The 18,874-nt window shown below is 39.7% G+C and overlaps 1 protein-coding gene across 3 annotated transcripts in view; it reads left to right on the top strand.

The window, feature by feature from the left end:
• ptprsa (protein tyrosine phosphatase receptor type Sa) overlaps positions 1 to 18,874 on the top strand; it is a 634,816-nt gene that overhangs the window by 479,258 nt on the left and 136,684 nt on the right. For 2 of the 3 annotated variants that reach the window (XM_062028063.1, XM_062028064.1), the window contains 6 exons: positions 1,327 to 1,920; positions 2,859 to 2,953; positions 5,485 to 5,735; positions 7,330 to 7,417; positions 11,579 to 11,791; positions 11,885 to 12,048. In XM_062028063.1, coding sequence (XP_061884047.1) covers positions 1,327 to 1,920; positions 2,859 to 2,953; positions 5,485 to 5,735; positions 7,330 to 7,417; positions 11,579 to 11,791; positions 11,885 to 12,048 — 1,405 coding nt within the window. The remainder of the gene's footprint in view (positions 1 to 1,326; positions 1,921 to 2,858; positions 2,954 to 5,484; positions 5,736 to 7,329; positions 7,418 to 11,578; positions 11,792 to 11,884; positions 12,049 to 18,874) is intronic. The other variant, XM_062028065.1, reaches the window with a different exon arrangement.

Below are 18,874 nucleotides of genomic sequence, written 5' to 3'. Positions count from 1 at the left end.
TTTCTATACTACTTGTCCTTACCAGGGTCACAGGTGAACTAGAGCCTATACCAAATAACAATATGCCAGTGGTTACCCACATACCCGTGAGAAAATTAAAAATAAAATATTGTGGAGGGCTAAATATAATTGTATCACTTTATCAAATCAGAAAAATTGCATTGTTTTCTATGAGTGAATGTGGAAAAAAAATAGGACATTTCAACAACCTGCACAGCCACCCCTCCCTTTACTCAGATCACGAACTGCCTTGTTTTGCGTCAATAAGCGCATGTAAAATTTCAGTTAATGAATGTCAGGTGCCAGGAACATATGCAAAGTTAGGTTAAATGTGTTATTTTGCACGAAAAACATAATTTATTTGCCACAAGTTTTAGTACAAAAACATGCATCAAGTTAGACTCAAGTTTGATTAAAAAAGTATCACAATAATTTCATATAAATAAAGTGTGAGGTCTAAATGTAGTTTAGACCAGTGTTTCTTAACCATAGGGGTCCATGGACCGCAAGCGCCCCTTAGAGCGGGGCCAAATATGTATTTTTCTTAGCTGTGGTCTGTATGATCCGCACTAGTACTCAACACGTGTTGCAGTAATGACGATCTCAAACAAACATAAAAAGCCTGGAGCTAAAGTCATACAAAAGTTTCTTAAGCGCAAAAAATATGACTAAAGTGGTGAAGCTATTTACAGTTAATTAAGGAAATATATATATATATATATATATATATATATATATATATATATATATATATATATATATATATATATATATATATATATATATATATATACACTACCGTTCAAAAGTTTGGGGTCACATTGAAATGTCCTTATTTTTGAAGGAAAAGCACTGTACTTTTCAATGAAGATAACTTTAAACTAGTCTTAACTTTAAAGAAATACACTCTATACATTGCTAATGTGGTAAATGACTATTCTAGCTGCAAATGTCTGGTTTTTGGTGCAATATCTACATAGGTGTATAGAGGCCCATTTCCAGCAACTATCACTCTAGTGTTCTAATGGTACAATGTGTTTGCTCATTGGCTCAGAAGGCTAATTGATGATTAGAACATACTGAATTACATATTGATAATGTATTTTGTGTTGTATTATATTGTAGCTGCTTGTATTACCATTCAGGATTCTAAATCAGATCGGATCTAAAGCCGAAACATCGGATCGGGATCTGAGGACGAAAATGTTTATCTGCACATACCTGTTAATTATTATTTCTGGGCATATTATTGTATGAAGCCTGAAAACTGCTTCTTCTCCACATAAAGGTCATAATTAATGAGAATATGTTTGTTTTCGCCTACAGTGCCTGCTCCGCCCATTTTGTCAGTGACTCAGGAGTCGGAAACATCTGCTCTGGTTCGCTGGGACCCCCCCGATCTAAAAAACGGCATGGACCTTCAAGGTTACAGGCTCCAGTTTGGTCGGAAAGACGTCTCACCTTTGGCCACGCTAGAGTTTACCCCCCAGGAACGACAGTACTCTGTGGGCAACATTCACCGCGGGGCCACCTACCAGTTCAAACTGTCCGCCAAAAGCAGGGGGGGCTTTGGGGAGGAAGCTGGTGTGGAACTCCGAGTGCCCGAGAATATACCAGGTGGTTACCCTCAAATGAACGAAGGCTCCAACGTGACATGTTGCTCCGTGCAGCTGTCCTGGTCACCGCCGGTGCTGGCCGAGAGGAACGGCGTAATCACCGAGTACACTTTGGCCTTCAAGGAAACTGGCAGTAGAGAAGCACAGCAGGAGCTCCGAGTACCCCCCAACCTGTCCAGCTTCGTCCTCAACAGCCTCAAACCAAACTCTGCTTACGATGTGAAAATGCGCGCGCACACCATTGTAGGTCCCGGGCCCTACAGCCCACCTATCCAGTATCGGACGGTGGCCAATGATCCAACAGGTAGGGTTTGCCTGTTTCTTTCCCGAACCCAGTTGCCAGGGGGTTGGGAGTTTTTTGCAAGCTCACAAAACAAAAACTACCACACCCACCTTCAAACCACCTGCACTCGTCTTCCTCAAGGAAAGAGAATAGTAGTATTGAAATGTTTTCCGTCGGATACTCACTTCACTAACCCCAACAAGGTAACTCAGTAAGTCATAGTCAGTCATTGTGAGAGAAAGGGGACCAGCCTAGAACTGCAAGGTAAGTGTTTTATGGTCAGTCACTCCTCCAGTCATCCTTGCAGCCCTTTTTCAGGCACACTCACGCAGCTAATGACATCTCACACCCCCAATTGTTTTGATAAAGGTAGGGTTCGCAATGAGTGTTAGAACCTTGATCAGGACAAAAAGCTGGGCTCCTTATTTTGATTTTAGGGTTTTAAGACTCCCTTTCTAACCCCCTTTGTTTCGCTTTCCTCCCTAATTCTGCAACCCACTTTCCCATGTCCTCTTGAAGGACAGCCTGTGGCATGGTACCCCCCAGATGCACTGCAGAGGACAGTTAGCATGCTGTGTTTTGGGTCTGTCCTAATGCTCGCTTGGCCGCATGTCAGTAGTGCCAACCCAGACATAGCATTGAGTTTGCTCGTTTTTCACCGCCAACGGAGAAAAACAAGTATTTGAGATCGGTTGGCACTACGGATGTGAGCTAGCCGGTGGGCACACCTTTGTAGTCCATGGGTTTGTCCTCCATGAGTCTTGCGTGCTATGTGTCTTAACCGTTCTCACAGCCAATAACCGCTCACCGAATTTCACTCACTCTCCAAACCAGAGGAGCGTTGCAGGGGATGGACAACTCTGTTGTTTGAACTAATCTGCAGAATCTCTACCAGGTTTAAAATGTACAGTTTACTGAAAAAGGCTCTTTTTCTTTCGTTCAATTTGCCAAATCTACAGATGTGCCAAAGAATTTTACCATCAAGTGGGCGACCAAGACCACCGTGGTCCTTGCCTGGAAGTTTTCTGACAGCAGGTCCCCATACAAATGCACGGTGAGTTTGATGAATATCAAATAACATCAGTTGCAACGATTCATCTGCATTATCGACTGATTAGTCGACAGGAAAAAGCTTTTATTTATATGCTGTTGCTTCGATGGAAGAGTTTTTTCTGGGGGAGAGAGGGGGTATTTTGTGTTTTTTTTCATATTAAAGCACTCATGTTAAAAGTGCTATTTCATTATTGATGTAAATGTATTAATACAAAATCCAGGTTATGCCAAAAATATTAGTTTATTTCAACAATTTTCCCTAAAATACGCACTGAGGTTACAAAGTGTATTTTGTTAATCTACTACAAAGTACTCGATAGATTCCACAATGACTAAAATAATCAATAGCTGTAGCCCAAGTTAAAGTTAAAGTACCAATGATTGTCACACACACACTAGGTGTGGTGAAATGTGTCCTGTGCATTTGACCCATCCCCTTGTTCACCCCCTGGGAGGTGAGGGGAGCAGTGAGCAGCAGCGGTGGCCGCGCCCGGGAATAATTTTTTGGTGATTTAACCCCCAATTCCAACCCTTTATGCTGAGTGCCAAGCAGGGAGGTAATAGGTCCCATTTTTATAGTCTTTGGTATGACTCGGCCAGGGTTTGAACTCACAACCTACCAATCTCAGGGCGGACACTCTAACCACTAGGCCACTGAGTAGGTGGCCTAGTGGAGTTTGAGCCTAGAAAAATGTTCCCACCAAATTGAAAGCGTGGAATTGTCTAAAATGTTACATTGTTGCATTTAAAATCAGGGTTACGGTTATGGTATTCAGAATCAGAATCAGAAATACTTTGTTAATCCCTGAGGGGAAATTGAGATTTATTTTGAACATGCTTCCTGTTACAATTTGGTACAACACGTTTGCATCTCATTGCACATAACTGGGTGTCAGTAGTCATTAAAGACAGGGGGAGGCATAACCCCCAGGAGATGCACTATATCAATGATTAACAATGATTATTTATTATGATTGAAATTATTTGCTGACGACAATCCTACATGAATCAAATAATCCCTTTTTTTTAATGGGCAAAAAAAAATCAATTCGGGATCACGCTTTTTATTCTTTTTGATTTCAAATCGATTCATAATTTTCAAAAATCGATAAAAAAACAAAAGATTATTTCTGTATAATTAAAAAAATATATATATTTTTAGGCCATCTCCAAGCAACCAGAGGGAGCTTTTCTAACCTGTAACCTGTTTTGAAAAAAGTTTCATTATTATACCAAATAATACTTGAATCAGTTTGAAGAATCGTTTCAATCAAAAATGTATTCTGAATCGAATTGTCACCCCAGGATTTGGATCGAATCGTTAGATGTCCAAAAATTCCCACCCCAACTATCGGTATTTAACACTCTAAAGCAGGGGTCCCCAAACTTTTTGACTCCGGGGCCGCATTGGGGTAAAACAATTTGGCTGGGGGCCACGCTATATATATATTTATATATATATATATTATATGTAAATGTGTGTGTGTGTGTGTGTGTGTGTGTGTATACATGTATATGTATATGTAAATGTGTACATATGTGTGTGTATATATGTATATGTCTATGTATATGTCCATGTATATATATATATATATATGTGTGTATATATGTATATATATATGTATATGTGTCTATATGTGTATATATATATATATATATATATATATATATATATATATATATATATATATATATATATATATATATATATATATGTATATGTGTGTGTATATATATATATGTATATATATATATATATATATATATATGTATTCATACATATATATTCCTCGCTCACTAATTGACTTAAAGAGCGCACTTGCTGCATGTCACGTTATCGATGGAAAAATGCATTTTTAGACAATATGATTTGCCTGAGTGGCTAGGAGACGGTAGAAAATGGACTAGTAAGGACAAATTAAAAAAAATAATAATAATACAAAAAAATATATATATATATATATATTTTTATTTTTTTTAAACTTGGGACTTCCCGCGGGCCGAATTTTGGACGCTGGGGGGCCGTATCTGGCCCGCCGGCCGTAGTTTGGGGACCCCTCCTCTAAAGTAAAGGAAAACTCGACAGAGTTATAATCATATTTAGGTGAATATTGACACGTTATGTTATTATTTAAATGAATTTTCTGGCCACTTTATGATTAAAAAAAAACATTTAAAAAAACAAATTATTTAGGACGGTTTCTCCAGATATGTTAATCCCATTTTTGAAAGATTTTTACATGTGTTTTAAAAAGCTGGTGTCAACCAAATTCATGCAATAATTACTTTTTTAGTGCAAGCAAAAGCACCGAGTGTATGTGTGACGTTGTGTTTACGGTGGGGTTGAGGGACCCTTGTAGAGTCTTCTACACGGGGGCCCTGCATACAGTGTACCCGCAGTTGAGCTGTTCAATCAAAATAAGTTACTCACCGAGTCATCCATCAGTCTTTTCCAACACCTTTACTTCCAACTCATCATCTCTCCAAGCAGCAGTTACTGAGTCACATTCTAAACAACGCATTAAACCCTAGATTGAATACAACCGTCAGAAGATGGATGTCGATGCCAGGCAGCTGAAGGCCTTCATCACTGGACTAAGGCACAACACCACTTACGAGTTCAGGGTGACATGCCAAGAAAGCATGGACAGCGGGCCAAAACACCGTGTGGTAGCCAAGACGGCACCACTCATCCTGGTCAGGAAGCCCAAGCTGGACATCTACGCCGAGCCTGACGATATTCTCACCATGTCGTTTCCACCCGTCGATGGAAAGGATGTCAAGTGAGTATTCTGGACTGAAAATGCTAAAATGAACATTGTATTAGTCTGATATGTCCTTGGTGTATATGTAGGGATTAATGAATGGATTCCAAGTTGGTGAAGTAAAAAAGAAAAAAATACTATAATGTAATTTTTAGGAGTGTCCTGATACAAAGTTTTCACTTTTGATGCCGATATTAAAGCCTTGAGTATTCGCCGATTGTCAGGTTCAAACACTGATGACATCTATTAAACAGACAAGAAGCAAGGAATCATGCAGACACAGAGTTAAATTTAGCTCATGAGGAGAACGCATGGAGCTGCACACTTAGTCACAGCCTCGCCCTACGCTCTAAGTTACAGCTCCCGCGTCCCTCTATTTATTCAGGAGTTCCCCAATCAACATCACTGAGGCCGCCTCTAAAAGGAGTGGTCACACATATCATGCAAAGCAGCTCCAGTACGCACAATACGTGACGGAATGTGCTGGGGGCCTTGTGATTTCGCCTTGTCTCTGCTTTGTCTGCGTGCTGTCGTCTTATCTTCGTTGAGGTCCTTGAAGTCCTTGGCTGTTAGCGGGCTAAAACAAAGATAACATCTGCGGCTGAGGCCACCCCTCAGACAAGAAGTTTGTGTCCTTGCACAGATAGAAAAAGTACAGCTTGAGCACAACAGCTAATAACTATAGCAACGGACTTTAAGCATACTAAAGTTGTGTGATAATATATACGTGATTATTCTAACACCGATATACATATTGATCGATACGATATCCGCGCAAATCACATATACTTGCATTGTTTTGTAGTGTGGAATGTTAGAAAAGGCTTGGCCAAGTGAAAATACTCAAAGAATATAGGTAGGTATAATTTAAAAAAAGACGACCAACCTATCTGTTATTAACTGACCAGAATGGACGAATGCTGCATTTAAGTTGAAGTGGTAATTGTTTTGGCCACACCAAATGGCCTCAATACCTCATTAAGTTTAGCTGATGACACGCTAAGTTGAATGATGCGGACACGTTTGTTACTGAACTACTCTTCAGCCTTGGAAACCTTGTGTGTGTAAGTAATATGCAACTGTAATACTTCTTTATATCGACAAATGTCACGTTTAAGACTGCAATATCGTTTAATTGCAGACACTTCCTATGTACTGTGTCTCGCCTGTGTGCTTAGCTGTTGTGTATCTGCACGCTCTTAGTAGCCTATTGCCTACCTTGTTGACCTTTTGTAAATGACGTGACTAGAATTCAAGAAAAGACCAACCTTGTGTGTCTATTGGAGGACATTTAGATGTTAACTGGATGTCCAGCTTTGCACAAGTAGCTTATATTGGAAAGGTGAGATGCAAACTGATATCCTCTGGTTTTTTTTACTGACATCAGACCGATATCAATATCTGATCGGGACACCCCAAACTATGTCTTTCATTGTGTGCCCTATAAACTGTCATGGTATTTAAGATATGATAGTGTGTGAAATGTTTGGTATGATTGGAATGAAATTTGATGTTTTTGCCAACATTCCTGTGTAGTTTCAAGAGTGAGACCTTTTTTGAAATGTGTTATTCCTCCAATGTAATATGGTGCTTTTGTGGGGTTTTTTTAAAGGATTTTTTATGTGGTTGTGGTGCCATTGAGAAGGACCTTAGGGACTGTCAAGAATCTAAAGACTCCTGACGAGATGGACATTGAAGAGGTACGTTTTTGGAGAGGTTGCTGCTGTAATTAAATATATTAAAAAAAAAAAAACAGATGATCAGCAAACAGAAGTGAATATTATAACTATTCTATATGTGTTTTATTTGAATAACATATCAATAACGCACTTTTACCCCATTTTTTTTTAATGTCAAACAGCATTTACAGGCAAACATGTCCGCTATGCTAATTTCCTCTCAAGCATACAGAAGACATTATTTCCCTGCGCTGTGCGGTTTAGTTAATTAGTGTGTGTTTGTGTGTGCGCACGTGCATGAGTGTGCGCCGTTTTTGCCCAACAATTTATATTCTTCAAACTAATTCAGTTCATTAAGCTCTCGTACTTAAAGACAGCCATGCATACCCTGAGTGAGTGTCACGCGCAGAACTTGTTTTTAATCAGGCTTGTTGCTTTTATTGACTAAATTAACCAGAGTTTCGTAATGAACTAATCTAGGAAAACACATACAGTTACCCTCCTCTGTGTAATCAAATTGAGGTACTTTGCAACTACTTTCTGTTTTGATAAGAAAGTGTAATATTGATTTGGATCCAATTTGGAGGGCAGGGCAGCCTACTGTCTCTTGACAATAGTTACCTTTTACGTTTACCGAGCCATCTGTTTTTTGAGATTTTATTTAGCGATTTCAAAAAATATAAAAGTTATACCGTGGTACCTCAACCTACGAGCACATTACGTTCCACAACACAGCTCATAACTCAAAGCCCTCATATCTCAAACATCACAATACTAACATATAACATTCCTTTTAAAAATAAGTTTTTAGGTATGAAAATTGTTTGAAAAACATTTCAATACATGCACAACCAACAACTACAGTAGTTTAAAAAATAAATAATTTGAACATAATCAATCTGCGTTCCCAGATTGCAAATAAAACCATGTCCCCCCTTCTCCGAAAGTATCATAATTTATAATTAATAATAAATACAAATGTTCACAGTTTAAATTTGTATCTTAATGTCATCAACGCAAATTTTTTCCCAGCTATGGTCGACGATAATTATAGAGATTCATACGGTCACAACATTAGGTACACCTGCACACCTCGCTGATCGATTCAGAGAGTAAAAAAACCTGGTTTCAGCAGCATTTATGCCACTGCATGTCAGTGTTACTATGCACGTGTCATGATGAGATTAACATACCGTATTTTTCGGACTATAAATCGCTACGGATCATAAGTCGCACCGGCCGAAAATGCATAATGAAGAAGGAAAAAACATATATAAGTCGCATTTTTTGGGGAAATGTATTTGATAAAACCCAACACCAAGAATAGACATTTGAAAGGCAATTTAAAATAAATAAAGAATAGTGAACAACAGGCTGAATAAGTGTACGTTATATGACGCATAAATAACCAACTGAGAACGTGCCTGGTATGTTAACGTAACATATTATGGTAAGAGTCATTCAAATAACTATAACATACAGAACATGCTATACGTTTACCAAACAATCTGTCACTCCTAATCGCTAAATCCCATGAAATCGTATACGTCTAGTCTCTTACGTGAATGAGCTAAATAATATTATTTGATATTTTACGGTAATGTGTTAATAATTTCACACATAAGTCGCTCCTGAGTATAAGTCGCACCCCCGGCCAAACTATGAAAAAAACTGCGACTTATAGTCCGAAAAATACGGTAATGTGGAAGCTCTCTTCCAGTGGGTCCTCCTGACCACCAAGCATCTCCAGGCGAGCCCGTTTCATTGGTATAAAGACCGTTTTTATTCTCACGCAACCATGTAGGGATTTCTTTACAGCAATATATTCTTGGACTTTTCAGTCTGGCGTGTCTCTATACGTGTGTCTTTCTCTGCTTCCCACTCCAACAACGTCTCTCCTCCTGGTTGCTGCTTATACAGAGCGACAGGTGATTAGATAACAAGGCCCAGGTGGGCCATCTACGCACCTGTCGCTGACTTCGAGGCCGGTCCTGGCACACCCCGCCTCGCTGCAGGCCCGCAGGCCACGCCCCCTCCACACATAATAATATATCTTACCTTTTTCAGGGTTTTTTCTTTACTTACCGCCCAAATAAGTGACTTCACAACGTAGCCAGACTAGAAAAGGCATCCGAAACTGTGTGCAAGCTCACTCCCAAATCCATGAACCTTATGATTTGATGCTTTTGGCCTTGTTTAACATGACCTGTAACAACATTTATAAGTCGGAATGGACGGAATTCATCATAACACAAACGTCCACTGTAGAGGACGCTGGTTTTAAAGGACCATAATGCAGTGTTTTTCAACCACTGTGCCGCGGCACAATAGTGTGCCGTGGGAAATTATGCAATTTCCCCTAATTGGTCCAAACAATTTTTTTTGCAAAACAATAATTATAATATTGAAGCTTTTATTAGTAGATTGCACAGTACAGTACATATTCCGTACAATTGACCACTATATGGTAACACCCGAATAAGTTTGTCAACTTGCTTAAGTCGGGGTCCACGTAAATCAATAATGTGCCGTTGTCTAGAGCAGTGTTTTTCAACCTTTTTTGGTATGTAAAAGGTATGTAACGCTTAAACCAAAAATTAACAAAAGGCAAGTCCCGCTAGGAAAAGGCACTGAAGCATAGGGAAGGCTATGCAAAACAAAAGTATAACTGAACTGGCTACAAAGCATACTTGCCAACCCTCCCGTTTTTAGCGGGAGAATCCCGGTATTCAGCGCCTCTCCCGACAACCTCCCGGCAGAGATTTTCTCCCGACAAACTCCCAGTATTCAGCCGGAGCTGGAGGCCACGCCCCCTCCAGCTCAATGCGGACCTGAGTGGGGACAGCCGTTCTCACGTCCGCTTTCCCACAATATAAACAGCTTGCCTGCCCAATGACGTCATAACATCTACGGCTTTTAGAGAGTAGAGTGCACAACAAGGAGAGAGAGTTCTTGGTTTCTTATGTGGGTTTATTGTTAGGCAGTTTCATTAACGTCCTCCCAGCGCGGTAACAACACACAACAACAGCAGTCACGTTTAGTCTACCGTAAAGCAGTTCGTCTGCCGTAAACAGCAATGTTGTGACACTCTTAAACAGGATAATACTGCCATCTACTGGATAGCCTGCAGAACACTGAAATTCAAGTATGTCTTTCATTTATATGTATAATAAAATAATATATATATATATATATATATATATATATATATATATATATATATATATATACCTAGAATTCACTGAAAGTCAAGTATTTCATACATATATATATATATATATATACATACATATTACGCTCTACCACGGTATCGAGCACTATTTTTTTGGATAATCTAATTAAGACATATATATATATATATATATATATATATATATATATACATATATATATATATATATATATATATGTATATATATATATATGTATATATATATATATATATATATATATATATATATATATATATATATATATATATATATATATATATATATATATATATATATATATATATGTATATATATATATATATATATATGTATATATATGAAATACTTGATTTGGTGAATTCTAGCTGTAAATATACTCTCCTCTTAACCACGCCCTTAGCCACGCCCCAACCCCCCCACCCCATCCCCCCACCGACCACGCCGCCCCCCCCACCTCCCGATATTGGAGGTCTCAAGGTTGGCAAGTATGCTACAAAGTAAACAAAAACAGAATGCTGGACGACAGCAAAAAATTACAGCGTGTGGAGCAGAGACGGCGTCCACAAAGTACATCCGTACATGACATGACAATCAACAGTGTCCCCACAAAGAAATATAGAGTACGCACAACTTAAATAGTCTTGATTGTGGAAACAAAGCAGGTACGGGCAATAGAACTCAAAGGAAGGCGTGACGCTGCTACAGGAGAACACCAACAAAACAGGAAGGGTCACCAAATTAACAGCGCAAGACAGGAACTAAAGCACTACACACAGGAAACAACAAAAACTCAAAATAAGGCATGACAACCTGGTGGAGTTTCATTTTTTAACCTTTTCTGCTGGGGGGTGTGCCTCCGTATTTTTTTTAATGAAAAAAATGTGCCTTGGTTCAAAAAAGGTTGAAAAACACTGCCATAATGGATCAGCATGCACACACAAAAATAACTGAAACCCCTTTTGTTGATCAGCTGTTGCGGGAGGTGACCCCAAAGCGCCGGTCACGCCGTCAGCTGGCTCAGCTGGACCAGAGGAAGCCTTACATCACAGCCTGCTTCCGGCAGCTTCCTTCCAGCTTCACCGTGGGCTCTGACCATCGCCAGAGCAGCTGTGAGAATAAAGCTCTCGAACCTGGCCAGGAGTACGTCTTCTTCCTCATGGCTGAACTGAATACGACTGCCGGGGTGAGTTTTTGACATTTCCAAATACACGTAACAAACCAAATTGCACAAAACCACAGTGCTGTTTTTGAACACGTCTCTTCTTTTTCGCTTTAGAAAATGTTTGCGACCAGCCCTTACACTGACACGGTGATGAGTCCCGTGCTGGTGGACCCTCAGCCAGTGGAGACCGGCGGGGATGGGCTCATTTGGGTGGTCGGTCCAGTCTTGGCCGTGGTCTTCATCATCTGCATTGTCATTGCAATCCTCCTGTACAAAAAGTGAGTTGTCTCTTTGTATCGGTTGCATGACTCCGGATCTGTGTTGATATCATTTGAAAAATAACAACGTTCAACCTCAGATGGACACAACACCTCAAGGACAGAATTTTTGTTTTGAAATAATTGTAAACATATTGGAGTATTGATTACAATCTAGCCTTTTACGGATTAGTACCTTTGCATTGATGTCACACACCCAGATGCTAGCACATATTGGATTCTACAAGTAAGTCTAAGTGCACATGTTAGGAACTTGGGGCTTTTCTTCCCTATCCACCTGTGAAGATCTTTTCATCATTTGATGTTGAACCAGTTATTTGCAGCGTTGAGTTGAGAATCGGACTACTGGGCTGTAAATGATAGGCTGCATGTCGAAAGAGGGACTTATTGTATATTAATGACTGCATGCTACCGGAGGGCCCGACAGCATGGCTGCATGCAAATACAAGAAGTGCGTCTTGTTGGAGTCGTGGGAAGTGAGAGGTCGGAGAAACGAGAGAAGATGAGATTCTTTCTGAGATGTCAGGGGTTATATTCGCCAGCATGGCTGAAATAAATAGAAACTACAATTCCTCCCAAGGTAGTGTTCAAAGAAACCGATGTCAGGTTACAAAAATCGTATTTTGGTTAACAAATGTTACTTTAGAAATTGATTGATCAATGAAGTAAGTCTAGAACTCACAGAAACCGGGAAATATGGTACAATAATGGTTCCTTTTTACATCGTTTGTTTGGTACAAGTTTGAAAGAATTAAGCTTGGTATATACTCTCCCGTTACGTGACTTGCGTGAGCGACGCCGTCTTGCTCCTCCTTCCTGCAGACCATGACCGGCACCTCCCTAAAATCCTACCTTTGCGTCAGCGGTGACGCACACTGCATAGCTTTGATCGGTCAAATTTTGCCTTAAAGGGGAACTACACTTTTTCTGGAATTGTTCACAATCATTATGATGGTCAAGACAACGGATGTATTTTTTTTTAATGCATTCTAAATATTAAATACACATGGGAGCCGATCTATTCTGCCTATAAAAGCCCTTAAAAAACACCTCCAGTAAGGTTTTATATCCATGATGTAAGTATATATTTAATGTAGTCACATTTATTATAACATTTAATATTTACGTATTTTGATCATTTTAAGCATACGCAGCACATTCATTTCAAACATGCATCACAACATTCACTTTTTTTTCAACATCACTGTCAGGTTGAAACACTGATGACATCTATTAAACAAGACAAAAAGCAAGGAATTAAACAGAGACAGAATTAAATTTGGCTCAATTGAGGAGAGCGCGTCTGGGCTGTACTCTTGTACAGTCTCCATCACGCTCTGGCAAAAGATTGTACGCCACCTCTTTTATTTGGACTTTCCCTGATTACATGGCAACAGCTGTTTCTAAGGGAGGGGGGTCGTAAACAGCCATCACCTTTGGTTACAGAACAGTTCAAAGAAAAGGTCGTAAAACAGTTCAAACAAGCGGTGCCTGGAGGGGAGTCGGGCCCTGCTTCCTCTCCGCTTTGTAGTTCTTGGACAGTATATTTCTGTTGATTACAATACATGAAAGAAAGAGAACACCTTCATGTTGCTTCCCATCCTACACAGTGGAGTTTTACAAGCCTTCTTCTTGGTAGGTTCAAAGACAGCTTTTGTCCTCTCGCCGTGAACTCATTGAAACACAAAGTTTTGTGATAACTTAGATACAATTATTCTAACAATCCCTGATCAAACTCACTGCAAACTTCATGAGATCCAAAAGACATGATAAAACATCACTTACTGTACAAGGTCTATCGTCATTAGGATGCCGACTGCTAGGATGTATATATATTCCCATGTAGATGAAGAATTTCTCATAATCCTCACGAAAAGACGTTCTTTGCGTCGTTCTCGCCATTTCCGGGTCAAATTTGTCTGTGAAAGCTTACCAACATGTCGGAGTATGTCCTCAGCCTTCTTCTATCCAGGTGAGAGGCATGGTTTATGGTCTACATTAAACTTCCGGGAGCTAGGAAGCGATAAAACAGCAGACCAATCGATGACATAAACATTGGCACACACGCCACTGATCACGGCGCTGCTATAAATAGTTTGTCTGTGTTAGCGCTTATAATAACAATGTCACTAAGACTTGGTTAATATTCAAATCATGTAAAAGAAATGGATCATTGTTGGCGGGTTTTTTATGTGTTTTAATGGGTTTTATGGACGAAATAGATTATATTCTATTAGCTCTGCTGGAGGGGGACATTTATTTACGTTTATTTACAAGTTAGAATTAGAGATGTTCGATAATATCGGACTGCCGATATTATCAGCCGATAAATGCTTTATAATGTAATATCGGAAATTATCGGTATCGGTTTCAAAATTATCGGTATCTGTTTCAAAAAGTAAAATGTATGACTTTTTAAAACGCCGCTGACGTAGGGAGAAGTACAGAGCGCCAATAAACCTTAAAGGCACTGCCTTTGCGTGCCGGTCCAATCACATAATATCTACGGCTTTCCACACACACAAGTGAATGCAAGGCATACTTGGTCAACAACCATACAGGTCACACTGAGGGTGACCGTATAAACAACTTTAACACTGTTACAAATATGTGCCACACTGTGAACCCACACCAAACAAGAATGACAAACGCATTTCGGGAGAACATCCGCACCGTAACACAACATAAACACAACAGAACAAATACCCAGAACCCCTTGCAGCACTAACTCTTCCGGGACGCTACAATATACACCCCCCACTACCCCCTACCCTGCCCCCCCAACCCCGCCCACCTCAACCTCCTCATGCTCTCTCAGGGAGAGCATGTCCCAAATTCCAAGCTGCTGTTTTGAGGCATGTTAAAAAAAAATAATGCACTTTGTGACTTCAATAATAAATATGGCAGTGCCATGTTGGCATTTTTTTCCATAACTTGAGTTGATTTATTTTGGAAAACCTTGTTACATTGTTTAATGCATCCAGCGGGGCATCACAACAAAATTAGGCATAATAATGTGTTAATTCCACGACTTTATATATCGGTATCGGTTGATATCGTATTTGTTAATTAAGGGTTGGACAATATCGGAATATCGGATATCGGCAAAAAAGCCATTATCGGACATATCTAGTTAGAATGCATTAAAAAAATAATCCATCCATCATTATGTCTTTCATAATGATTGTGAATGAAAGACAAAATAAATAAAAAAAGAAGTGTAGTTCTACTTTAAAGTGTACAAATTATTGTATGAAATAAAGCAACAATGATTGAACTGATATTGTGTACCTAATATATCGGTGCGCTCCAAAAATAATCACTGAATGTGTCGTTTTGTACCTTGTTGTGTTGGCCTATCTTGTGACAACAACAGGTTGCATTCCGACACGTATTGTTTCTCGTGCTCACACGTGTTTTTTCTCACACACAACACTTCCCCTCTCTCCGTAAATCATCTTTCAAGCACGGTATGTTCACTAACATGAGAACTCCGACATGAACATAGACACTAATGCCAGCATGGCGTTATTCAACAGTGTTGATTATTTTCAATAACTTGTCACATGTCCCGTACGGTCCAATAGGGTTGCACTTTTGCCCGTCCTATGCCACGACTCGTTCAGGGGTTGCACAATCCATCTTCACGAACGTCTTGTCCTCTGGCTTATGAGTAAAACATCCATTAAAAGTGCCGTATTTTCTAGACCAGGGGTCGGCAACCCGCGGCTCCGGAGCCGCATGTGGCTCTTTGACCACTCTGATGCGGCTCAGCTACATACTTGTCGACAAATTTCTGGAGAACATCCCACCGTAACACAACATAAACACAACACAACCAATACCCAGAATCCCATGCATCCATAACTCTTCCGGTCTACATTATACACCCCCGCTAACACCAAATGAGCGGAAGAGTTAGGGCTGCATGGGATTCTGGGTATTGGTACCGTCAGTGTAAGATGTGTGGCTGCTGAGGTAGTACACCTTGCTGTCACTTACGTGAGCAAGCTGAAACTGCATTCTACATGTGGTCGAGCAGGTACACTATTAGGGCAGGCTGTAGACGGCGCCAAAAGCAGTGTCATCACGCTCTGATATTCGGGAGTCTCCCGGGAAAAATGAGAGTGTTGGCAAGTGTGACGCTATCAAGCGCCATTCATTCAAAACTCGCGGGCCGCACTAACATCAAATTTCCACATTAAAGTGCGTGCCGGTGCGTGTGTCGGAGACCCCTGGTTAACATAGCACAAAGCATTTAAGCTTTGTATGCGGTGTTTTTCATTTTAAATTTTAAAATTTTCTTTAATTTGTGAAACTTGCCAAAATGGCTCTTTGATTGGTAAAGGTTGCCGACCCCTGTTCTAGACTATAAGGCGCACTTAAAATCCTTTTTTTCCCTCAAAACTCGACAGTGCGCCTTATGACCCAGTGCCCCTAATGTACGTAATAATTCTGGTTTTGCTTGCCGACCTCGAAGCAATTTTATTTGGTACATTGTGTAATGATAAGTGTGACCAGTAGATGGCGGTCAAACATAAGAGATACGTGTAGACTGCAATATGATGGCAATATGACTCAAGTAAACACCAACATTGTATATGTTCCATTGAAAATATAGAACATTACACACGGCGCTCAAAAATCTATCAATATGTTTTAGTACGACTTTGGTAAGCTATGAAGCCACAAAAAATGGATGTATTGTCGGCGCATTAAACATAGGAGTATTATTATGGTGTTTGTATAAGCAGTGTTGGGTTAGTTACTGAAAACAAGTAACTAGTTACAGTTACTAGTTAATTTATTTCAAAAGTAACTCAGTTACTAACTCAGTTACTTGCACCATAAAGCAATGCGTTACTGTGAAAAGTAACTATTTAGTTACTTATATATATAAATATATATATATATATATATATATATATATATATATTTTTTTTTTAAGGCCCCCTTTAATGCCCTTTTAGCCTTCATTTCAGTACTGTTATTGCACTGGAGAATAATACAATCTGTTGATCAACTTGACATGCATTTGCATCACTGAACTCTGCGAAGCAATGTGGTCTACATACAACACAAAAAGACAAAGATATGTTTCAAAGGGCCAATTTCTTTCAGGCCAGAACAAATTGACAAAACTATTTTAAATAGCTGCAACATAACATACATAAGTAACACACAGCATAATAACAACATAGCTGTAAAGCAAGGAAGGCACACACTACATACACAAAGCCTAACCAGGCGTTTTTTTCTCTCAAGAAATTCTGAAACAAAATCATGTCTGAAGCCCAGAACACTACACATTTCCCCAGTTTTAGTTTAGAGATAAGGAAAGATTGGCCTGGCCCACTAGCATCCCTCTTTATGTTTGTGAACTTTATAGTCTATACATTTAGAGTGATGTGATAATCAAACACTCTAGAAGTCTAGAATGAAAGAGTATATTCAGTGCGCAGTGCCTGGTTAAAATCCAGCCGCTGTTGGAGGTGGAGGTGAAGTGTGTCTCTCTTTACTAGCTTCATCGAAGCATGTTGCTTTTGTAGCTGTTTCAGCAGATTCGAATTGCTAGGATAGGATCTTTGATCCAAGACACAAGTTACATTTAACTAAAATGTTATTTTCTTTGTGGTCAACAAAAGAAAAGTAGTGAGAATATCTCCATTCGACTTCTGGCTCCGCCATGATGTAAACACAGACACGCCCCCTCCCACACACACGGCGCGCACCTCTTTTCCGGTCGCCTCTTCTGCAGCGCCCCAATAAAACACACCCAGATCTTCTCAGTTTCTAGCCGATACTGCGTTATTTTACATAATTTTTTATGTAGTAACGCATCATGTAGTAACGGTAACTGAGTTACTGAATATAAATGATAAATGGGTTATACTTGTATAGCGCTTTTCTACCTTCAAGGTACTCAAAGCACTTTTGACAGTATTTCCACATTTACCCATTCACACACACATTCACACACTGATGGCGGGAGCTGCCATGCAAGGCGCTAACCAGCAGCCATCAGAGGCAAAGGGTGAAGTGTCTTGCCCAAGGACACAACGGACGTGACTAGGAAGGTAGAAGGTGGGAATTGAACCCCAGTAACCAGCAACACTCCGATTGCTGGCACAGCCACTCTAACAACTTCGCCACGCCGTCCCCTATATAAATAAAATATAAATATAAAAAATAAATATAAATATAAAAATATAAATATAAAAAATAACGCGTTAGATTACTATTTACCGCCGAAAGTAACGACGTTACAGTAACACGTTACTTTGTAACGCGTTAGTCCCAACACTGTGTATAAGGTTATACATATTATCTGGTGTTTTGTTTCGCAATATTATGCAAAAGCTACTTTTCTTACCTTTTGGTACCTGCTGATCTGTATTTGGGATCTGCATAAATCCTGAAAAATTGCGCATTTGTAGTCGGTGATGACACCGTAGTCGATAAGCTTCTTCTTTTTCTCTATCTTCTTGTTATGGGACATTCATCCTCCGCTGTTATATCTTATATCTGTCAGTAAACTCGCCATGAAAGCGCTAAAACATACCGGTCTAGTGAGTTTACATTATTCACCCAAGGAACTTTAGTTATTAGAGAGTTCCGGTCGGACGGTTGAGGAGACGCTGCTCTGTTATTGATTGAAGTAAAGTCTGAATGTCAGTAAAACAGTTAGCTCCATCTTTTCACACTTGTTCAACTCCCGTCCTTGCACGCTACACCGCTACAACAAAGATGACGGGGAGAAGACGCCGCCGAAGGTGATCCACGTAAATAAGACCGCCCACAAAACGGCGCATCCTGAAGCGACTGT

Source organism: Entelurus aequoreus, linkage group LG19 (genome assembly GCF_033978785.1).
Source record: "Entelurus aequoreus isolate RoL-2023_Sb linkage group LG19, RoL_Eaeq_v1.1, whole genome shotgun sequence".
NCBI classification, from domain to species: domain Eukaryota; kingdom Metazoa; phylum Chordata; class Actinopteri; order Syngnathiformes; family Syngnathidae; genus Entelurus; species Entelurus aequoreus.
The sequence above is the reverse complement of the archived record's forward strand: the minus strand, read 5'-3'. Positions and strand labels throughout refer to the sequence as shown.